General features: G+C 57.7%; 1 protein-coding gene across 1 annotated transcript in view; it reads right to left on the bottom strand.

Annotated features, from left to right (window-relative positions):
* Positions 1–25,135, bottom strand: part of PNISR (PNN interacting serine and arginine rich protein) — a 36,692-nt gene that overhangs the window by 2,376 nt on the left and 9,181 nt on the right. Inside the window, exons 5-11 of the mRNA XM_076055887.1 lie at positions 24,551–24,713; positions 23,608–23,897; positions 20,366–20,530; positions 17,501–17,600; positions 13,727–13,780; positions 8,888–9,184; positions 3,213–4,908 (exon numbers count right to left, since the gene is read on the bottom strand). Coding sequence (XP_075912002.1) covers positions 3,215–4,908; positions 8,888–9,184; positions 13,727–13,780; positions 17,501–17,600; positions 20,366–20,530; positions 23,608–23,897; positions 24,551–24,713 — 2,763 coding nt within the window. The 3' untranslated portion in view covers positions 3,213–3,214. The remainder of the gene's footprint in view (positions 1–3,212; positions 4,909–8,887; positions 9,185–13,726; positions 13,781–17,500; positions 17,601–20,365; positions 20,531–23,607; positions 23,898–24,550; positions 24,714–25,135) is intronic.

Consider the following 25,135-nt stretch of genomic DNA (forward strand, 5'->3'; position numbering starts at 1 on the left):
GACCCAAAGCTTGGTGCGGAGCGACAGACCAGGTAGCTTCCACACAGCAGCGTTACGCAGCCGATGAAAAGATATTGCCGCTCGACTGATTCGGAGACCTCTGCTGTCAAACCAGAGCTGGTCATGAGCACACTGCCCAGGTATGGGAAACTCTCCACTCTCTCCACAACTGCCCCATCACCAATTAGGAGTTGTGGGGGTGGAGTGTCCGATGGTACAAAATACCCAGGCAGGTGCTTCGTTTTGGTGGGGCTGATGGTAAGTCCCCACCTCTTAGTGGCAAACTCCAGGTTCATATTCTTTGGTTCTTTCGGTAAAGTGACAGACAGAAAAATCATAATAAAGTGAATAAAATAAATAATAAAAAACGAATGTAGACTGTAGCCTGGTTCTTAATCGGAGTATTTTGGCAGTCTAAAAAAATAATGACATCTTTCTAACGATTGCCGAGTTAATAACGATCCTCTCGGTTCAAATTGTGTCTGTATATATGGATGGCTTCATGAATGAATCTCTGTTGATAGCCAGTAGGCTTGCAAAGTACACACCGTCCTAGAGAAATCAATTTCGTGTGAGCCAGCCGCATTAAAATAACGATCAGCCACGGCAGAAGTATTGGTTGTGCCGAGTTTCAAATCAGCCTTCTGTTCACGAGCACGGTCCGACACGTGTCGCTTAGTTTCCCCAATGTAACTGCTGCCACAGTTTGTAGACGCCGGGATATTGCATGTCAGGAATCTTGTCCTTCACAGATGGGATCAGAGCACGAATTTTATGTACAGAGTTATTTATTTTAATGTACTGTGATGTTTTATTTATTTATTATTCACTTTATCTTTTATTATGTTTCTATCTACGTGACTTTACCAAAAGAACCAAAGAATATGAATTCCTGCAGTCACAAAAGTCAAAATTTAAGCTCCAGGTTCTGCAGCAGCGCCTCCAACTCCTCCTCTGGGTGGGCAGCAATCACCAGATCGTCGGCATACATAACGTGGTTGAGCAATAGGGAGCCATCCCTTGACCGCACCCGGGCATCGATCAGCCTCCCATTGTATCTGTACGAGATGGAGATTCCCCCGGTACAGCTATTGAAGGCTTGACGAACTACGTGCTCGAAATAGATGTTAAATAATGTGGGAGCCAGAGGACATCCCTGTCGTACCCCAAGGTCTACAGGGAATGGATGTGACTCCCGGCCATGTAGTTTTACCCGGTCCTGCTCACCATCATGAAGGTCCTTAATGATCGTGAGCAGCGGGTCAGGGACTCCGAAAACACAAAGAACAACCCAGAGCCCAGGCCTGTTGATGGTAGCATAGGCCTTGAACAAGTCAATAAAGCAGAGATGTAGGTCTTGTTGGAATTCCCTACACCTCTGCTGTTGCAAACAGGCAGAGAGTGTGGCATCTGTGCAGGACCGCACTGGCCTGAAACCACATTGGGTCTCCGCAAGCCTCTCCTCAGCGTGCTGCCAGGCAAGGCGTTAAAGAGTGATTTGTGATAGCGGGGCTACTGAGGCAGATCCATCTCCGCAGCAACCCACGACCACCACCCATCCTTGCAGCGCCGCGCAGCTCTCCGAACCTCCGAGCGAAGGCTGCGGTAAGCCTCCTAAATTCTCGGACGTGGGATGCTGTAGATGATTAGAGTGGGCCCGTCGCTTTTTCTCAACCAGCCTGAACACCTCCTCTGTCAGCCAGGGTCTCTGGGGAGGTCTGGACCGTGTACCCAACACAGCTGCATGAGCCACAGTCCTAAACCTCGCCCATTTCTCCTCGGCACCAGCAGGAGTGGGGGGCGATGCCAACTCCAGCTGCAATTCTCGCTTGCAACTTTCATCAGCAAGCTCAGACCAGGCCACCTTAGGTTTGAATGGGGTCCTGAGTGTACACCCACCACCGGAGTGGAAGAATGGCAGGCACATCTTGCAGATGACAACCCGATGGTCAGAGGGAAGATCAGTTCCACGGTAGGTCCTGGTGTCAAGGACATGGGCTTGCATCCGCTGTTCCATCACTAAGTAGTCCAGCAGATGTTCTTGCTTGGACCCGACTCTATCCCGAGGGGCCATTTTATCTAGCACCTGTGACAGGAGGTCATAGAAGGCATCTGAATCATCGGCCTTGCCTGCATCCCTCCACGGATGTTCATCATCCGTGGGGGCATAAGTAACCACGACCACCACTCCTCGCCTCTGGTCGATGGGAAGGCGAACCCACAGTAGCCTGGGGCTTACAGCTTCACACACCTCATCGCCACGCTCCCACGCCCCCTTCAATCTTTTGTTCAGAATAAGAGGCACTCCCTGTTGTTTGGCAGTCTCCTGCCGAGTAGAGGACTGTCCACCTCTCATGGTGGCAAGAGCCAGAGCCGTTCTACCGGACCTCCTGAATACCGCAAAGATCCAGGCGGTACCCATCCAGCTCCCGACAAAGGAGTGGCAGCCTCTCCTCCGCAGTGAGCGCTCAAATATTCCACATGGCCACCCACGGTGGTTTTCTGCCATTTCTGGAGGAACCCCGAGGGTAAAGATTCAATATCCTGGCTCTGCCAAATGGGGTTCGGCCAGAAGACGTCACCCCCATCCGGTGCCTGCGGCACAAGCTTTGTTAGCTATTTTGCACGTAGTTTAGCGGTAGTTGATTCGAAGGTGGATGCGGTTAAGCAGCCCCTCGCACCTGTCCAGAGCCCCCATTGGGCCGCTGTGGTGGCTACAAGCGCCACGAAGGGAACAGCCGATACACACAGACACACGGACACACGGACACAAAGATTCCCCCCTCTATAACCTTGTCAGACTGTTCAGGGCAAGTGTGTATGTTGAACTTCTTTCACATCGCACAAAGTTGTCAGCGAGCAACTACACAGACACACGCGGACACAGCCATGCACAGACGTGCGCGGACGCACGCACGCACGCGCAGACGCACACGCAGACGCGCGACCGCACATGCACAGACACGCGCGGACGCATGCACGCACACACGCAGACATGCACACACGCGCATGCACATGCGCAGACACACCCGCGGATACACGACCGCAGACACGTGCACACACAGACACGTGCACGCACAGACACACGTAAACACAGACCCACGCGCGGACACACGACCGCACAAGCCACTGCAACCAACCAACGCCAACGACCCCCGCCCCCCGCGCCGCCCGCCCGCCCCCCCCACGCCCGCCCCTGTGGCAGCGCCTACCTTCACGAGGACTCAGACTCCCGCTTGGCATTCGCCGCCTCCGTCGTCTTACCAGACCGGTGCCTCCCTCTCTCCCCGGCGGGCAGCTCCATCGCCGCCGGTGCCGCAATCGCCGTGGCTCCCTCCTCCTCCTCCTCCTCCTCGTCGTCGTCGTCGTCGTCCCTCCTCTTCTTTGTCTTCTTCGCGGCCGACGCCGACGCCTTGCGGTCCCGGTCCTCAGAGCTGCTGCTGCTGCTGCCGCTGTCGCCGCTCCGCTCCTTCCGCTCGCCGCCGTTGCCCACGGCGCGCTTGCCGGCGGCGGCGGCGGCGGCGGGCGGCTTCTTGCCGGACGGGCGTCGTTCGGCGGGTTTGGCGGGCCGCTCCGCCGACGGGCGGTTGCTGCTGCTCCGTTTCGCCTTGGCCCTGTCCCTGTCTCTGTCTCTACCGCCGCCCCTGTCTCCTCCGTCTCTCTCCCTCGTCCTCGCCCGCTCGCTCTCCCTGTCCGCCCCCCCACCCTTGTGGCGATCCTTGTCCCTCTCCCCTCTGTCCCTCTCCCCTCTCCTGTCCCTCTCCCCTCTCCTGTCCCTGTCCCTCTCCCCCCTGTCCCTGTCCCTCTCCCCCCTGTCCCTGTCCCTCTCCCCCCTGTCCCTGTCCCTCTCCCCCCTGTCCCTGTCCCTCTCCCCCCTGTCCCTGTCCCGCTCGTCCCTCTTTCGGCTCCTTCCCTTCCCGTCCGCGGGGCTGCCGGCGTTGCGGCGCTCCGACCGGGAATGCCGCCTCCCTCCCAAATCTCCGTCCCTCCTATCCCGGCTCCGGCTCCGGCTCCGGCTCCGGCTCCGGCTGCTCCTCCTCCTCCTCGCCTCCCTCTTCGCGACGCCTCCGGCGCTTTTCCCCGTCCGCTCCCGCTGCCTCTCCCGGCGTTCCGGGCTCCGGCGTTCCGGGCTCCGGCGTTCCGGGCTCCGGCGTTCCGGGCTCCGGCGTTCCGGGCTCCGGACTTTTCGCCTCTTCCCGGAGGAGTCGGCGACGGCCGCGGAGTCGTCGCGACCGCCCCGCCGGCTCTTCCTCCTCCTCTTGCGGCGCTTCTTTCCCGACTGCGATCCCCGATCGTCGCTGTCGCTGTCGCCGCTGCTACCGCCGCCGCTACCGCCGCCGCTGCCGCCGGCGCTGCTGCCGCTGCCGCCGCTGCCGCCGCTGCCGCCGCTGCCGCCGCTGCCGCGCCGACGCCGCTGCTGCTTCCGGCGTCGCCGCTTCGCCTTGGCCTTGTCGGGGCCCCGAGCCGCGGCCTCTTCCTCCGTCGCCGTCGCCTCCTCCGTCCCCCCTTTCCCCGCCGCCGGGCGAGGCCGCGGCTCCGGCGACCGCCGGGAGGGGGCGGCCGCCGGGACGCCGCGGGCGGCGACGCCGGCCGCGGCCGTCGCAGCGGCGCTCGGCGGAGCCGGCGTCTCCTTGGCGGCTGCGGCTGCGGCTGCGGCGGCGGCGGCCCTTGCGTCAGGCTTCTCCTGGTTGTCCCAACGGCTGCGCCGGCCAGCGCAGGGCTTCTCGGCCTCGTCGGCCTCCGCCGTGGCCCTGGGTCGGCACGACGACGACGGCGGCGGCGGCGGCGGAAGGGGGAGGGGCTGGGGGGGGAGTTGCGGGGAGGGGGAGGGGGGGCTGTCCCCGCCCCCACGCAAAGGGGCGGGCCGCACGGGGTCCTGCGACCTGTCGTGGCCGTCCGAGTCGCTGCCTGCACGCACGCACGCACGGTGTGACGCCGTTGTGGCGTTACTATCGTGGTAGTTATTATCGTGGTGCTATTGTCATGGCATCGCTGTCGTGATTTTATTGTCGTATCATTGTCATGGTATTTTTGCTGTGGTATCTTTATCGTGGTATGACTGTTGGGGTAACGCGTGTGTGTGTCGTGTGTGTGTGTGTGTGTCGTGTGTCATGTGTGTGCGTGTTGTGTGTGTGTCTGGTGTGTGTCTGGTGTGTGTCTGGTGTGTGTCTGTAGTCCGGCAAAACAACCCCCTACCTCCTCGCGGTGCCGGACGGGCAACTCTGTCGTGGACAGTGCTGTGGGGAGAGGTCCAATTTCGATTGGCTCCTCCCCTCACGGCATCTGTGTCCACCACAGGGGCTAAACGGGGGCTCTGGACGGGTGCGAGGGGCTGGTAACCCCTCCACCTTCAATTAATTACCACTAAACTACGAATACAAAATTTAACTAATAAGCTTGTGCCGGAGGCCCCGGGAGGCCAGGCGTCTATGACGTCTCCTGGCCAAACCCCAATTGGCGGAGCCAGGAGATTGAATATCTACCCTCGGGGCTCCTCCAGAAACAACGAAAAGCCACTACGGGTGGCCACGTGGAATGTTCGAACGCTCACTGCGGAGGAGAGGCTGCCACTCCTCTGTCGGGAGCTGGACCGGTACCGCCTGGATCTATGTGGCATTCAGGAGGTCCGGTGGACCGGTTCTGGTTCCTGCCACCATGAGGGGTGGACAGTCCTCTACTCGGGGCAGCAGACTGCCAAACAACAGGGTGTGGCTCTTCTTTTGAACAAAAGAATGAAGGGGGCGTGGGAGCGTGGCAGTGAGGTGTGGGAAGCTGTAAGACCCAGGCTACTTTGGGCTCGCCTTCCCATCAACCGGAGGCGAGGAATGGTGGTCGTGGTTACTTATGCCCCCACCGAAGATGAACATCCGTGGAGCGATGCATGCAAAGCCGATGAGTCAGATGCCTTCTATGACCTCCTGTCACAGGTGCTGGCTAAAGTGGCCCCTCGGGATAGTCATCATGTTGGGTGACTTCAATGCCCGAGTTGGTCATGATGCTGGCACCTGGTCTGGAGTGATTGGAGGGCATGGGCCAGATCAGCTCAATAACAACGGTAGGAGGCTGCTAGATTTTTGTGCAGCCCATGGGCTTGTAATTACCAACACGCTGTTCCGGCATTGGCACATCCACACAACATCATGGATGCATGCCGGGTCCAAGCAAGAACATCTGCTGGACTACAGTGACGGACCAGCGGATGCGAGCCCATGTCCTTGACACCAGGACCTACCGTGGAGCTGATCTGCCCTCTGACCATCGACTTGTCATCTGTAAGATGCGCCTGCCATTCTTCCACTCCGGTGATGGGTGTACACCCAGGACCCCATTCCAACCTAAAGACGCCTGGTCTCAGTTATCTGATGAAAGTTGCAAGCAAGAATTTCATCATCGCTTGCGGCTGGGATTGGCATCGTCCCCGACTCCTCCTGATGTCGAGGGTAAATGGGCGAGGTTTAGGACTGTGACTCATGCAGCTGCAATGGCTGCCTTGGGTACGTGGTCCAGACCTCCCCAGAGACCCTGGCTGACAGAGGTGTTCAGGATGGTTGAGAAAAAGCGACAGGCCCACTGTCATCGGCTACAGAATCCCACGTCAGAGAATGAGGAGGCTTACCGCAGCCTTCGCTCGGAGGTTCGGAGAGCCGTGAGGCGCTGCAAGGATGGGTGGTGGTCGCGGGTTGCTGAGGAGATGGAGTCTGCCTCAGTGGCCCGTGATCACAAATGTCTATTTAACTCCATCAAAAAAGTAACCTGCAGCGCCACACCTATTACAATCATTAGGGGAAAAAACGCTGATCCAATCTCCGATCCCCAGGAACAGGTTTGCAGATTTGCTGAGCATTTCTGAGGTCCTGGGGGAGGGAAAATCCCTCAGCCAGGAAAACATCGTGGCACAAAGTGAGGATGACCCTGCTGAGGCTGTGGTGCCTCAAATATTGGAAGAAGTCACCCCCTGTGAGTGGCTGGCTGAGGTGCCATCTGTTGAGGAAGTACTGAAGGCGATCTGGAGTCTGAGACCAGGAAAGGCAGCGAGCAGAGATGATCTCCCAAGCGAAATGCTGAGGGAGGGTGGCGTTTATGCACAGACTGCCCTATATGACATCCTAACAACAGTCTGGACCACTGGACGGGTTCCGCAGGATTGGAAGGATGCCCTGGTGGTCTCCCTTTTTAAGAAGGGGGACCGCACAGACTGTAACAACTACAGGGGCATTTCACTCTTCAGTGTGCTGGGAAAGGTCCTGGCAAGGATTATTCAGCATCGCCTTGCCCGGCACGCTGAGGAGAGGCTTGCGGAGCCCCAATGCGGTTTCAGGAAAGGGCGGTCCTGCACAGATGCCATATTTTCTGTCCGCCTGCTACAGCAGAGGTGTAGGGAATTCCAACAAGACCTACATCTCTGCTTTATTGACCTGGTCAAGGCCTATGATACCATCAGTAGGCCTGGGCTCTGGGTTGTTCTTCGTGCTTTTGGAATACCTGACCCTCTGCTCACGATCATTAAGGACCTTCATGATGGTGAGCGGGCCCGGGTAAAACTACGTGGTCGGGAGTCAGAGCTATTCCCTGTACACCTTGGGGTGCGACAGGGATGTCCTCTGGCTTCCACATTATTTAACATCTATTTTGACCACGTAGTTCGTGAAGCCTTCAATAGCTGTACCGGGGGAATCTCCATATGGTACAGATATAATGGGAGGCTGATCGATGCCCGGGTGCGGTCAAGGGATGGCTCCCTATTGCTCAACCACGTTATGTATGCTGATGATTTGGTAATAGCTGCTCATTCAGAGGAGGAGTTGGAGACGCTGCTGCTGAGACTGGAGCGTGCCACTAAGAGGTGGGGCCTTACCATCAGCCCCACCAAAACTAAGCACCTGCCTGGGTATTTTGTACCATCGGACACTACACCCCCACAACTCCCAATCGGTGATGGGGCAGTTGTGGAGCGAGTGGAGAGTTTCCCATACCTGGGCAGTGTGCTTATGACCGGCTCCAGTTTAACAGCAGAGGTCTCACTCCGAATCAGTCGAGCTGCAATATCTTTTCATCGGTTGCGTAACGCTGTGTGGAAGCTACCTGGTCTGTCGCTCCGCACTAAGCTTCAGGTCTTCTCGGCCACGGTCATTCCCTCCCTTCTCTACGCTTGCGAAACGTGGACCCCCCTAATGGAACATCTTCGCCAGTTAGAAACATTTAGGCTGGCCTGCCTACGATCCATCCTGGGTTTAACCAGACTGGATTGTGTGAGCTAAAAAATCCTTGAAAGATCTGGGCAGGGTCCCATCGGTGAGCTCCTCCAGCGGGGAAGGCTGCGATGGCTGGGTCATGTAGCCCGCATGCCCAGCCACCGCATGCCGAAACAGCTTTTGTTCGGCTGGATTGAGGGGGCTAAGCGGGCGCGGCACGGGCTAGAGAAGAGATGGAGTGATGTGGTACAGGAGGACGTGAAGCTGAGTGGACTTGCCGATGACTGGTACCAGCGGTGTCAAGCTCGGCCTCTGTGGAGGAGGCTTGTGAAGGACGCTACTGGGCAGTTGGAGGCAGTCGCCCTCCAACAACAACGGAGGGCGGAGGAGCGACGCTCACAACAACGAGCGGAGCGCCAGGTGGCTAAAGCACAGCAGGTTGGCACAGTAGGGGGCACAGGTGGTGCATCAGCCAGTCATCTCAGTCAGTCGACCCGTGGCACCTGGGTCTGCCCCGTGACCTCCTGCCAGCGGGCGTTCGACACTTCACGTGGCCTCAGGGTGCACATAGCCTGGCACAAGCGTCGTGGTGACGTCACCGCCACTTAGTGGCGAATGGCGGTTGTTGTTGTGTCTGTGTGTGTGTCTGTGTGTGTGTCTGTGTCTGTGTGTGTGTCTGTGTGTGCGTCCCTAACCCTGCTGCTGAGCGGCTTCGCGCTTCCTGAAGGCTTCCTGCTTGTCGTGGATGCGCGCCTGCAGTGTCTCATCGTCAGTCTCCTCCTCCTCATCGTCCTCCTCCTCGTCGTGATCACCGCCTCCCCTTCCGGCACGCGCCGCCGACGCCGGCACCGCCGCCGGAGCAGCTCCGGACCACCTTCGTTTGTTTCCGTCACCGTCACCGCCACCGTCATCGGCAAGGTGGGGGTCGTCGTCGTCCTCGTCCCCTCCGATGTCCGAGACGTCGCTGTCCGAGGCGTAGGCTCCCAGCCCTCCTAGCCACGCCACCACCACCACCACCAACCACCACCGCCGCCACCGCCACCACAGTTTGGTCGCGCCATTTAAAAATCAACAACGCCACCCATGGCACCAGCGGCAAACTCCCGGCAAGGGAAGTCCCGGACCCGCGGCACCGGGAAAAAAAAAAAAGATCGCCGGACCGGCTGTCATTGCTGTGACGACCACGCACCGCGTTAACAGGTCGCCGTGTTCATGGGTCGCTGTGTTAATGTGTTAACTAGTCGCCGTGTTAACATGTTAACGCGTCGCCGTGGTAAAAGAATCGCCGTGTTAACGAGTCGCCGTGTTAACGACGAGTCGCCATGTTAACCACAGCTCCAACACACACACCCAGAGACACACACAGAGACACACACACGCTCACACACACACACACACAGACACACACACACGTGCACACAACAACAACAACAACAACCGCCATTCGCCACTAAGTGGCGGTGACGTCACCACGACGCTTGTGCCAGGCTATGTGCACCCTGAGGCCACGTGAAGTGTCGAACGCCCGCTGGCAGGAGGTCACGGGGCAGACCCAGGTGCCACGGGTCGACTGACTGAGATGACTGGCTGATGCACCACCTGTGCCCCCTACTGTGCCAACCTGCTGTGCTTTAGCCACCCGGCGCTCCGCTCGCTGTTGTGAGCGTCGCTCCTCCGCCCTCCGTTGTTGTTGGAGGGCGACTGCCTCCAACTGCCCAGTAGCATCCTTCACGAGCCTCCTCCACAGAGGCCGATCTTGACACCGCTGGTACCAGTCATCGGCAAGTCCACTCAGCTCCACGTCCTCCTGTACCACATCACTCCATCTCTTCTCTAGCCCGTGCCGCGCCCGCTTAGCCCCCTCAATCCGGCCAAACAAAAGCTGTTTCGGCATGCGGTGGCTGGGCATGCGGGCTACATGACCCAGCCATCGCAGCCTTGCCTGCCGGAGGAGCTCACCGATGGGACCCTGCCCAGATCTTTCAAGGATTTGTGAGCTCCTCACGCAATCCAGTCTGGTTAAACCCAGGATGGATCGTAGGCAGGCCAGCCTAAATGTTTCTAAGCGGCGAAGATGTTCCATTAGGGGGGTCCACGTTTCGCAAGCGTAGAGAAGGGAGGGAATGACCGTGGCCGAGAAGACCTGAAGCTTAGTGCGGAGCGACAGACCAGGTAGCTTCCACACAGCGTTACGCAACTGATGAAAAGATATTGCCGCTCGACTGATTCGGAGTGAGACCTCTGCTGTTAAACTGGAGCCAGTCATAAGCACACTGCCCAGGTATGGGAAACTCTCCACTCTCTCCACAACTGCCCCATCACCGATTGGGAGTTGTGGGGGTGGAGTGTCCGATGGTACAAAATACCCAGGCAGGTGCTTAGTTTTGGTGGGGCTGATGGTAAGGCCCCACCTCTTAGTGGCACGCTCCAGTCTCAGCAGCAGCGTCTCCAACTCCTCCTCTGACTGAGCAGCTATTACCAAGTCATCAGCATACATAACGTGGTTGAGCAATAGGGAGCCATCCCTTGACCGCACCCGGGCATCGATTAGCCTCCCATTATATCTGTACCATATGGAGATTCCCCTGGTACAGCTATTGAAGGCTTCACGAACTACGTGGTCAAAATAGATGTTAAATAATGTGGGAGCCAGAGGACATCCCTGTCGCACCCCAAGGTGTACAGGGAATGGCTCTGACTCCCGGCCACGTAGTTTTACCCGGGCCCGCTCACCATCATGAAGGTCCTTAATGATCGTGAGCAGAGGGTCAGGTACTCCAAAAGCACGAAGAACGACCCAGAGCCCAGGCCTACTGATGGTATCATAGGCCTTGACCAGGTCAATAAAGCAGAGATGTAGGTCTTGTTGGAATTCCCTACACCTCTGCTGTAGCAGACGGACAGAAAATATGGCATCTGTGCAGGACCGCCCTTTCCTGAAACCGCATTGGGGCTCCGCAAGCCTCTCCTCAGCGTGCCTGGCAAGGCGATGCTGAATAATCCTTGCCAGGACCTTTCCCGGCACACTGAGGAGTGAGATGCCCCTGTAGTTGTTACAGTCTGTGCGGTCCCCCTTCTTAAAAAGGGGGACCACCAGGGCATCCTTCCAATCCTGCGGAACCCGTCCAGTGGTCCAGACTGTTGTTATGATGTCATATAGGGCAGTCTGTGCACAAACGCCACCCTCCCTCAGCATTTCGCTTGGGAGATCATCTCTGCCCGCTGCCTTTCCTGGTCTCAGACTCCGGATCGCCTTCAATACTTCCTCAGCAGATGGCACCTCAGCCAGCCACTCACAGGGGGTGACTTCATCCAATATTTGAGGCACCGCAGCCTCAGCAGGGTCATCCTCACTTTGTGCCACGATGTTTTCCTGGCTGAGGGATTTTCCCTCCCCCAGGACCTCACAGAAATGCTCAGCAAATCTGCGAACCTGTTCCTGGGGGTCGGAAATTGGATCACCGTTTTTTCCCCTAATGATGGTAATAGGTGTGGCGCTGCAGGTTACTTTTTTGATGGAGTTAAATAGAGATTTGTGATCACGGGCCACTGAGGCAGACTCCATCTCCTCAGCGACCCGCGACCACCACCCATCCTTGCAGCGCCTCACGGCTCTCCGAACCTCCGAGCGAAGGCTGCGGTAAGCCTCCTCATTCTCTGACGTGGGATTCTGTAGCCGATGACAGTGGGCCTGTCGCTTTTTCTCAACCATCGTGAACAACTCCTCTGTCATCCAGGGTGTCTGGGGAGGTCTGGACCGCGTACCCAAAGCAGCCATTGCAGCTGCATGAGTCAGTCCTAAACCTCGCCCATTTACCCTCGACATCAGGAGGAGTCGGGGACGATGCCAATCCCAGCCGCAAGCGATGATGAAATTCTCGCTTGCAACTTTCATCAGATAACTGAGACCAGGCCACTTTAGGTTGGAATGGGGTCCTGGGTGTACACCCACCACCGGAGTGGAAGAATGGCAGGCGCATCTTACAGATGACTAGTCGATGGTCAGAGGGCAGATCAGCTCCACGGTAGGTCCTGGTGTCAAGGACATGGGCTCGCATTCGCTGGTCCGTCACTATGTAGTCCAGCAGATGTTCTTGCTTGGACCCGGCATGCATCCATGATGTTGTGTGGATGCGCCGATGCCGGAACAGCGTGTTGGTAATTACAAGCCCATGGGCTGCACAAAAATCTAGCAGCCTCCTACCATTGTTATTGAGCTGATCTGGCCCATGCCCTCCAATCACTCCAGACCAGGTGCCAGTATCATGACCAACTCGGGCATTGAAGTCACCCAACATGATGACTCTATCCCGAGGGGCCACTTTAGCCAGCACCTGTGACAGGAGGTCATAGAAGGCATCTGACTCATCGGCTTTGCCTGCATCCCTCCACGGATGTTCATCTTCGGTGGGGGCATAAGTAACCACGACCACCATTCCTCGCCTCCGGTTGATGGGAAGGCGAGCCCAAAGTAGCCTGGGGCTTACAGCTTCCCACACCTCACCGCCACGCTCCCACGCCCCCTTCATTCTTTTGTTAAAAAGAAGACCCACACCCTGTTGTTTGGCAGTCTGCTGCCCCGAGTAGAGGACTGTCCACCCCTCATGGTGGCAGGAGCCAGAGCCGGTCCACCGGACCTCCTGAATGCCGCATAGATCCAGGCAGTACCGGTCCAGCTCCCGACAGAGGAGTGGCAGCCTCTCCTCTGCAGTGAGCGTTCGAACATTCCACGTGGCCAACCGTAGTGGCTTTTCGTTGTTTCTGGAGTAGCCCCGAGGGTAGGTATTCAATCTCCTGGCTCCGCCAATTGGGGTTTGGCCAGGAGACGTCATAGACGCCTGGCCCCCCGGGGCCTCCGGCACAAGCTTAGTTGTTACATATTTCAGTTTAATTCGTAGTTTCGTGGTAATTAATTGAAGGTGGAGGGGTTACCAGCCCCTCGCACCCGTCCAGAGCCCCCGTTTAGCCCCTGTGGTGGACACATATGCCATGAGGGGAGGAGCCAATCAAAATTGGATCTCCCCCCACAGCGCTGTCCACGACAGAGTTGCCCGTCCGGCACCGCGAGGAGGTAGGGGGTTGTTTTGCCGTGCACACACACACACGCGCACACACACAGACACACACACAAAGACACACACACACGCACAGACACACACACACGCACAGAGACACACACACACGCGCACAGAGACATACACACACGTGCACACACAGACACACACACGCGCACACACACACAGAGACACACACACAGAGACACACACACACACACACGCGCACACACACACACAGAGACACACACACACAGACACACACACACAGAGACACACACAGAGACACACACACACACGGACACACACAGAGACACGCGCACACACACACACACACAGGCAGGGGGGCGGTCACATTGGCGGCCGGCACCTAAAAGTCCGTGCGGGAAAAAGGACGCCCGAGATTGCGAAAGCGGTCACCCCCCGTGTCACCCTTTTCCGTCCATCCGTCACCCCCCGCCCTGTGGAGTGGTTTCTTACCGAGGGCAGCGATGGAAGCGAGAGCAGTGGACTGCACCAACTGCTTGGCGGGGGCTTCGGGGTGGAAAGCAGCAGAACCGAGGCGACAGAAGGGTTAAAACGGCTCAACACACACACACACACACGTCACTGTACCACGTGTACACACACACACACACGTCAAAGTACCACGTGTACACACACAATCGTCACAGTACCACGTACACACACACACGTCACAGTACAGCGTGTACACACACACACACGTCACAGTACCACGTGTACACACACAGTCACAGTACCACGTGTACACACACACACACGTCACAGTACCACGTGTACACACACACACGTCACCGTACCACGTGTACACACACACACACACACAAGTCACAGTACCACGTGTACACACACACACAAGTCACAGTACCACGTGTACACACACACACGTCACAGTACCACGTGCACACACACACACACGTCACAGTACCACGTACACACACACACACACGTCACAGTACCACGTGTACACACACACACGTCACAGTACCACGTACACACACACACACACGTCACAGTACCACGTGTACACACACACACGTCACAGTACCACGTGTACACACACACGTCACAGTACCACGTGTACACACACACGTCACAGTACCACGTGTACACACACTCACGTCACAGTACCACGTGTACACACACTCACGTCACAGTACCACGTGTACACACACAATCGTCACAGTACCACGTGTACACACACACATGTCACAGTACCACGTGTACACACACAATCGTCACAGTACCACGTGTACACACACACATGTCACAGTACCACGTGTACACACACACACGTCAAATTACCACGTGTACACACACACATGTCACAGTACCACGTGTACACACACACGTCACAGTACGGCGTGTACACACACACACACGTCACAGTACCACGTACACACACACACGTCACAGTACAGCGTGTACACACACACACACGTCACAGTACCACGTGTACACACACACGTCACAGTACCACGTGTACACACACACGTCACAGTACCACGTGTACACACACACACACGTCACAGTACCACGTGTACACACACACACACGTCACAGTACCACGCGTACACACACACACACGTCACAGTACCACGCGTACACACACACACGTCACAGTACCACGTGTACACACACACACGTCACCGTACCACGTGTACACACACACACACACGTCACCGTACCACGTGTACACACACACACACACAAGTCACAGTACCACGTGTACACACACACACGTCACAGTACCACGTGTACACACACACACACGTCACAGTACCACGTGTACACACACACACGTCACAGTACCACGTGTACACACACACACACAGTACCACGTACACACACACACACAGTACCACGTGTACACACACACACGTCACAGTACCACGTGTACACACACACACACGTCACAGTACCACGTACACACACACACACGTCACAGTACCACGTGTACACACACACACGTCACAGTACCACGTGTACACACACACGTCACAGTACCACGTGTACACACACACGTCACAGTACCACGTGTACACACACACACGTCACAGTACCACGTGTACACACACACACGTCACAGTACCACGTGTACACACACTCACGTCACAGTACCACGTGTACACACACACACGTCACAGTACCACGTGTACACACACACACGTCACAGTACCACGTGTACACACACACACGTCACAGTACCACGTGTACACACACACACGTCACAGTACCACGTGTACACACACACACGTCACAGTACCACGTGTACACACACACACACGTCACAGTACCACGTGTACACACACACACGTCACAGTACCACGTGTACACACACACACGTCACAGTACCACGTGCACACACACACGTCACAGTACCACGTGCACACACACACGTCACAGTACCACGTGCACACACACACACGTCACAGTACCACGTGTACACACACACACACACAGTACCACGTGTACACACACACACGTCACAGTACCACGTGTACACACACACACGTCACAGTACCACGTGTACACACACACACGTCACAGTACCACGTGTACACACACACACGTCACAGTACCACGTGTACACACACATACACGTCACAGTACCACGTGTACACACACACACGTCACAGTACCACGTGTACACACACACGTCACAGTACCACGTGTACACACACACACGTCACAGTACCACGTGTACACACACACACGTCACAGTACCACGTGTACACACACACACGTCACAGTACCACGTGTACACACACACACGTCACAGTACCACGTGTACACACACACGTCACAGTACCACGTGTACACACACACACGTCACAGTACCACGTGTACACACACACACGTCACAGTACCACGTGTACACACACACACGTCACAGTACCACGTGTACACACACACACGTCACAGTACCACGTGTACACACACACACACGTCACAGTACCACGTGTACACACACACACGTCACAGTACCACGTGTACACACACACACGTCACAGTACCACGTGTACACACACACACACGTCACAGTACCACGTGTACACACACACACACGTCACAGTACCACGTGTACACACACACGTCACAGTACCACGTGTACACACACACACACACAGTACCACGTGTACACACACACACACAGTACCACGTGTACACACACACACACAGTACCACGTGTACACACACACACGTCACAGTACCACGTGTACACACACACACGTCACAGTACCACGTGTACACACACACACGTCACAGTACCACGTGTACACACACACGTCACAGTACCACGTGTACACACACACACACACACAGTACCACGTGTACACACACACACACAGTACCACGTGTACACACACACACACAGTACCACGTGTACACACACACACGTCACAGTACCACGTGTACACACACACACGTCACAGTACCACGTGTACACACACACACGTCACAGTACCACGTGTACACACACACACGTCACAGTACCACGTGTACACACACACACACACACGTCACAGTACCACGTGTACACACACACGTCACAGTACCACGTGTACACACACACGTCACAGTACCACGTGTACACACACACGTCACAGTACCACGTGTACACACACACACACACACGTCACAGTACCACGTGTACACACACACACGTCACAGTACCACGTGTACACACACACACGTCACAGTACCACGTGTACACACACACGTCACAGTACCACGTGTACACACACACGTCACAGTACCACGTGTACACACACACGTCACAGTACCACGTGTACACACACACGTCACAGTACCACGTGTACACACACACACACACGTCACAGTACCACGTGTACACACACACACACGTCACAGTACCACGTGTACACACACACACGTCACAGTACCACGTGTACACACACACACACGTCACAGTACCACGTGTACACACACACGTCACAGTACCACGTGTACACACACACACACACGTCACAGTACCACGTGTACACACACACACGTCACAGTACCACGTGTACACACACACACGTCACAGTACCACGTGTACACACACACGTCACAGTACCACGTGTACACACACACACGTCACAGTACCACGTGTACACACACACACGTCACAGTACCACGTGTACACACACACACACACGTCACAGTACCACGTGTACACACACACACACGTCACAGTACCACGTGTACACACACACGTCACAGTACCACGTGATGCTCTGTAGTGGGCTTGTCTCGCCACAGCGGCCATCTCGTCGCTCGTCACCTCCAGCAGCAGCTCGGTGAGCAGAGTCTTCATCATGGACACCTGGGGGGTGGGACACGGGGGGTGGGACACGGGGGGTAGGACACAGGGGACACGGGGGACATGGGGGGTGGGACACGGGGTGTGGGACACGGGGGACATGGGGGGTGGGACACGGGGGACACGGGGGGTGGGACACGGCGGGGGGGGCAACTTCAGTTAAAATGCACAAGAGGTTTAAAATAGACCCCCCTCTAGACCACCACCCTCACTCTAGACCACCCCCCCACTCTAGACCACCCCCCCACTCTAGACCACCCCCCCACTCTAAACCACCCCCCCCACTCTAGACCACCCCCCCCCTCTAGACCACCCCCCCACTCTAGACCACCCCCCCTCTAGACCATCCCCCCACTCTAGACCACCCCCCCACTCTAGACCACCCCCCCACTCTAGACCACCCCCCCACTCTAGACCACCCCCCCACTCTAGACCACCCCCCCACTCTGGACCACTCCCCCACTCTAGACCACCCCCCCACTCTGGACCACCCCCCCACTCTAGACCACCCCCCACTCTAGACCACCCCCCCACTCTAGACCACCCCCCCACTCTAGACCACCCCCCCACTCTAAACCACCCCCCCCACTCTAGACCACCCCCCCCCCCACTCTAGACAACCCCCCCCCCCACTCTAGACCACTCCCCCACTCTAAACCACCCCCCCCACTCTAGACCACCCCCCCCCACTCTAGACCACCCCCCCCACTCTAGACCACCCCCCCCCCCACTCTAGACCACCCCACCCCCACTCTAGACCACCCCCCCACTCTAGACCACCCCCCCACTCTAGACCACCCCCCCCCACTCTAGACCACCCCCCCACTCTAGACCACCCCCCCCACTCTAGACCAACCCCCCCACTCTAGACCACCCCCCCCACTCTAGACCACCCCCACCTCTAGACCACCCCCACCTCTAGACCACCCCCCCCACTCTAGACCACCCCCCCCACTCTAGACCACCCCCCCCACTCTAGACCACCCCCCCCACTCTAGACCACCCCCACCTCTAGACCACCCCCCCACTCTAGACCACCCCCCCACTCTAGACCACCCCCCCCACTCTAGACCACCCCCCCCACTCTAGACCACCCCCCCACTCTAGACCACCCCCCCCACTCTAGACCACCCCCCCACTCTATACCACCCCCCCCATTCTAGACCACCCCCCCCACTCTAGACCACCCCCACCTCTAGACCACCCCCCCACTCTAGACCACCCCCCCACTCTAGACCACCCCCCCACTCTAAACCACCCCCCCCACTCTAGACCACCCCCCCCCCCACTCTAGACCACCCCCCCACTCTAAACCACCCCCCCACTCTAGACCACCCCCCCACTCTAGACCACCCCCCCACTCTAAACCACCCCCCCCACTCTAGACCACCCCCCCCCTCTAGACCACCCCCCCACTCTAGACCACCCCCCCTCTAGACCATCCCCCCACTCTAGACCACCCCCCCACTCTAGACCACCCCCCCACTCTAGACCACCCCCCCACTCTAGACCACCCCCCCACTCTAGACCACCCCCCCACTCTGGACCACTCCCCCACTCTAGACCACCCCCCCACTCTGGACCACCCCCCCACTCTAGACCACCCCCCCACTCTAGACCACCCCCCCACTCTAGACCACCCCCCCACTCTAGACCACCCCCCCCACTCTAAACCACCCCCGCCACTCTAGACCACCTCCCCCCCACTCTAGACCACCCCCCCCCACTCTAGACCACCCCCCCCACTCTAGACCACCCCCCCCCCCCCACTCTAGACCACCCCCCCACTCTAGACCACCCCCCCACTCTAGACCACCCCCCCACTCTAGACCACCCCCCCACTCTAAACCACCCCCCCCACTCTAGACCACCCCCCCCCACTCTAGACCACCCCCCCCACTCTAGACCACCCCCCCACTCTAGACCACCCCCCCACTCTAGACCACCCCCCCACTCTAAACCACCCCCCCACTCTAGACCACCCCCCCCCCACTCTAGACCACCCCCCCACTCTAAACCACCCCCCCACTCTAGACCACCCCCCCCCCACTCTAGACCACCCCCCCCACTCTAGACCACCCCCCCCCCACTCTAGACCACCCCCCCCACTCTAGACCACCCCCCCCCCACTCTAGACCACCCCACCCCCACTCTAGACCACCCCCCCCCACTCTAGACCACCCCCCCCCACTCTAGACCACCCCCCCACTCTAGACCACCCCCCCACTCTAGACCACCCCCCCCCCACTCTAGACCCCCCCCCACTCTAGACCACCCCCCCCACTCTAGACCACCCCCCCCCCCACTCTAGACTACCCCCCCCCCACTCTAGACCACCCCCCCCCACTCTAGACCACCCCCCCCACTCTAGACCACCCCCCCACTCTAGACCACTCCCCCCACTCTAGACCACCCCCCCACTCTAGACCACCCCCCCACTCTAGACCACCACCCCCACTCTAGACCACCCCCCCCCCCACTCTAGACCACCCCCCCCCACTCTAGACCACCCCCCCCACTCTAGACCAACCCCCCCCCCCCACTCTAGACCAACCCCCCCCCCCACTCTAGACCAACCCCCCCCCCACTCTAGACCACCCCCCCACTCTAGACCAGCCCCCCCCCCCACTCTAGACCACCCCCCCCCACTCTAGACCACCCCCCCCCCCCACTGTAGACCAACCCCCCCCCACTCTAGACCACCCCCCCCTCTAGACCACCCCCCCCCACTCTAGACCACCCCCCCCCCCCCCACTCTAGACCCTCACCACCAACAGCTTCTTCTCCTCCTCCGTAAGCTCCGCCTCCGGCTCGCGCTCCGATTGGTCGGTGGCCGGCGAATGGGCGGGGCTCGCGCTGTGGCTCCGCCCCCCGGGATCACTGGCCCCGCCCCCAGGGTCCTCAGGCTCCTCAGGGTCATCCTCGTCGCTCTCCTGACAAAGACAAAGGTCCCCGTGTAGCCTCAACAGAGCGGAGGGGGCAAGTGCCGTTAGTAGTAGCGAGTAACAGCGCCTAGGAAGACTACCGGCACCGTGGCACACAAGGGGGTGGGTGGCCAGCACCACGACCGGCCGCCTTTGTCTCCCCAGTGGCGATTTTTAATTCACACCGCTACACCAGGTACTCACTCAATTGAGTCAACTTATGACCGGTTCAGATAATCGCCACTGATGTTGGTCGTGAGTGGGAATCAAACCCGGGTCTCAGTGAGTCTCTATGCAAGTCTGCAACTCTATGTCAGACCGTGAGTCGCTGTGCGAGTCTGTGGGTCTTTGTGCGAGTCTGTGGGTCTTTGTGCGAGTCTGTGCGTCTCTGTGCGAGTCTGTGGGTCTCTGTGTGAGTCTGTGGATCTCTGTGCGAGTCTGTAAGTCTGTAGGTCTTTGTGCGAGTAAGTGGATCTCTGTGCGAGTCTGTGGGTGTCTGTGCGAGTCTGTGGGTCTCTGTGCGAGTCTGTGGGTCTCTGTGCGAGTCTTTGGATCTCTGTGCGAGTCTGTAAGTCTGTAGGTCTTTGTGCGAGTAAGTGGATCTCTGTGCGAGTCTGTGGGTGTCTGTGCGAGTCTGTGGGTGCCTGTGCGAGTCTGTGGGTCTCTGTGCGAGTCTGTAGGTCTTTGTGCGAGCCTGTGGATCTCTGTGCGAGTCGGTGGGTTGCTGTGCGAGTCTGTGGGTCTCTGTGCGAGTCTGTGGGTCTCTGTGCGAGTCTGTGGGTCTCTGTGCGAGTCTGTCGGTCTCTGTGTGAGTCTGTGGATCTTTGTGCGAGTCTGTAAGTCTGTAGGTCTTTGTGCGAGTAAGTGGATCTCTGTGCGAGTCTGTGGGTGTCTGTGCGAGTCTGTGGGTGTCTGTGCGAGTCTGTGGGTCTCTGTGCGAGTCTGTGGGTCTTTGTGCGAGTCTGTGGATCTCTGTACGAGTCTGTAGGTCTTTGTGCGAGTCTGTGGATCTCTGTGCGAGTCTATGGGTTGCTGTGCGAGTCTGTGGGTCTCTGTGCGAGTCTGTAGGTCTTTGTGCGAGTCTGTGGACCTCTGTGCGAGTCAGTGGATCTCTGTGCAAGTCTGTTGGTCTGTGCAAGTCTGTGGCTCTCCGTGTGAGTCTGTGGGTCTTTGTGTGAGTCTGTGGGTCTTTGTGTGAGTCTGTGGGTCTCTGTGCGAGTCTGTGGATCAGCAACCCGCGACCACCACCCATCCTTGCAGCGCCTCACGACTCTACGAACCTCCAAGCGAAGGCTGCGGTAAAAGTCTCATCATTCTCTGATGCAGGATGCTGTAGGCGATGAGTGGGCCTGTCGCTTTTTCTCTGCCAGCTTGAACACTTCCTCTGGCAGCCAGGGTCTCTGGGGAGGTCTGAACCGTGTACCCAAGGCAGCCATTGCAGCTGAATGAGCAACAGTCCTAAACCTCGCCCATTTCTCCCCGACATCAGGAGTGGAGGACGCTGCTAACCCCAGCTGCAAGCAATGATGAAATTCTCGCTTGCAACTTTCATCAGCTAGCTGAGACCAGGCCACTGTGGGTTTGAATGGGGTCCTGGGTGTACACCCACCACCAGAGTGGAAGAACGGCAGGCGCATCTTACAGATGACAAGCCGATTGTCAGAGGGCAGATCGGCTCAAGGACTTGGGTCCACCACCGCTGTTCCGTAACTATGTAATCCAGCAGATGTTCTTGCTTGGACCCGGCATGCATCCATGATATGATGTGGATGCGCCGATGCCGGAACAGCGTGTTGGTAATTACAAGCCCATGGGCTGCACAAAAATCTAGCAGCCTCCTACCGTTGTTATTCAGCTGATCTGGCCCATGCTCTCCAATCACTCCAGACCAGGTACCAGCATCTTGACCAACTCGGGCATTGAAGTCACCCAACAAGATGACTCTATCCCGAGGAGCCACTTTAGCCAGCACCTGTGACAGGAGGTCATAGAAGGCATCTGACTAATCGACCCTGCCTGCATCCCTCCACGGATGTTTGTCTTCGGTGGGAGCAAAAGTAACCACGACCACCACTCCTCACCTCCGGTTCATGTGAAGGCGAGCCCAAAGTAGCCTGGGGCTTACAGCTTCCCACACCTCACCGCCACGCTCCCACGCCCCCTTCATTGTTTTGTTCATTTTGACTGCAGGTATTGTGGTTAATGCAGACATGAATCCTTGTAAAAAGGTTTCAGTTTTGTTGCCAGAAAAAAGGGGAAAAACCCTATTATTACATTTTGGTACTGGCAAAGGAGGTCTAATGATGTAGATGCTCACCCTGAGCCCTCATTACTTTGATAGTGCATTGTCTTTGAGCTGTACGCCTTTTGGCGTCATCTGGTCGAGCACCAATTGGGTCGAGGCTCAAAAGAAAGCCGTCCCTTGGTGTGAACCAATCAGTTTCAAGGACAATGCATATATTATCATAGTATGTTTTTGTTTGCATTTTGACTGCAGGTATTGTGGTTAATGCAGACATGAATCCTTGTAAAAAGGTTTCAGTTTTGTTGCCAGAAAAAAGGGGAAAACCCTATTATTACAAGAAAGGACTGTCCATCCCTCATTGTGACAGGAGCCAGAGCCAGTCCACCGGACCTCCTGAATACCACAGAGATCCACGCGGTACTGGTCCAGCTCCTGACAGAGGAGTGGCAGCCTCTCCTCCGCAGTGAGCGTTCGAACATTCCACGTGGCCACACGTAGTGGTTTTTTGTTGTTTCTGGAGGAGCCCAGAGGGTAAAAGGATTCAATCTCCTGGCTCCGCCAGATGGGGTTGACTAGGAGGCGTCATGAACGCCTGTCCCCCCGGGGAACCCGGCACAAACTTTTTTTTCGTGGTTTAGGAGTCATTTATTTGAAAGTGGAGGGGTTACCAGCCCCTCGCATCCATCCAGAGTCCACACAGACCACGCACACACCACACCACGCACACACCACACAACGCACACACCACACCACGCACACCACACCACACGCACACCACACCCACACCACACAGACCACGCACACCAGTCACACCACACACACAACCAACAGCCACACTCACAAATTTGCTTTTCTTGAGCGTGGGCCTGTGCAGCGTCGACCCTCCAGGAGACAACTCCACATCCTCCTCCTCCTCGTTCTCCCCGTCTCTCTCCTCCTCCTCCTCCTCGTCCCCCTCCCCGCCACTGCTGTTCCCCAACCTCCTCTTCCTCCGCTGCTGCTGCCGCTGCTGCCGCTGCTGCCGCTGCTGCCGCTGCTGCTGCTCCCTGTCCAGCTGCCGCTGGCGTTCGCGGTCCATCTTCTCGAGGCCCTCGCGGATCCACGCGGGCAGAGCGCGGCGCTTTGCCGTGTCTGGGGCGGGCGGAGTGGGTGGGGGGGTGTCAGTCGTCATGGCGGCGGTGGTGGTGATGGTGGCGGTGATGGTGGTGGTGATGATGGTGGATATGAAGGTGGTGGTAGTGGTAATGATGGTGGCGGTGATGGCGGCGGTGGTGGTGATGGCGGCGATGTGAATTGTGATAGTTGAGGTAGTGGTGGTGCTGAGGGGGGTGAGTTTGTGAGCGAGCGTGCGGGCGGGTGAGTGGGTGAGCGTGTGAGCGAATGAGTGGGTGAGTGAGTGGGTGAGCGTGAGGGTTAGTGAGTGGGTGAGCGTGTGAGCGAATGAGTGGGTGAGTGAGTGGGTGAGCGTGAGTGAGTGGGTGAGCGTGTGAGCGAATGAGTGGGTGAGTGAGTGGGTGAGCGTGAGTGAGTGGGTGAGCGTGTGAGCGAATGAGTGGGTGAGTGAGTGGGTGAGCGTGAGGGTGAGTGAGTGGGTGAGCGTGTGAGCGAATGAGTGGGTGAGTGAGTGGGTGAGCGTGAGGGTGAGTGAGTGGGTGAGCGTGTGAGCGAATGAGTGGGTGAATGAGTGGGTGAGCGTGAAGGTTAGTGAGTGGGTGAGCGTGTGAGCGAATGAGTGGGTGAATGAGTGGGTGAGCGAATGGGCGAGCGTGCGTGCGGGCGAGCACCGAGTGGCATGGGCTCGTCGTGGTGGTGAGGAAGCGGTAGCGGCGGTGGTGGTGAGCGTTGCGGTGAGCGGTGGTCTCGGTGGCCCTTCCCCCGCAGGGGTGGGGGGGCCCACGCCTCGTAGGGGCCCGGGAACGCGGCCGGAGGCGACGCAAAGCCGTGCTGCTGGGAAAACACCGTCAGAGAGAGACACACACAGAGACACGGAGACACACACAGAGACACGGAGACACTCACAGAGACACACACAGAGACACGGAGACACACACAGAGACACGGAGACACTCACAGAGACACACACAGACACGGAGACACACAGAGACACGGAGGCACTCACAGAGACACACACAGAGACACGGAGACACACACAGAGACACACAGAGACACGGAGACACACAGAGATACACAGAGACACGGAGACACACACACAGAGATACAGACACACACACAGAGACACGGAGACGCACACAGAGGCAACAATAACAACCGCCATTCGCCACTAAGTGGCGGTGACGTCACTACGACACTTGTGCCAGTCCATGTGCACCTTGAGGCCACGTGAAGTGTCGAACGCCCGCGGGCAGGAG

Source organism: Petromyzon marinus, chromosome 73, assembly GCF_048934315.1.
Source record: "Petromyzon marinus isolate PM22_M1 ecotype Great Lakes invasive population chromosome 73, UKy_Petmar_22M1.pri1.0, whole genome shotgun sequence".
Classification (NCBI taxonomy): Eukaryota; Metazoa; Chordata; class Hyperoartia; order Petromyzontiformes; family Petromyzontidae; genus Petromyzon; species Petromyzon marinus.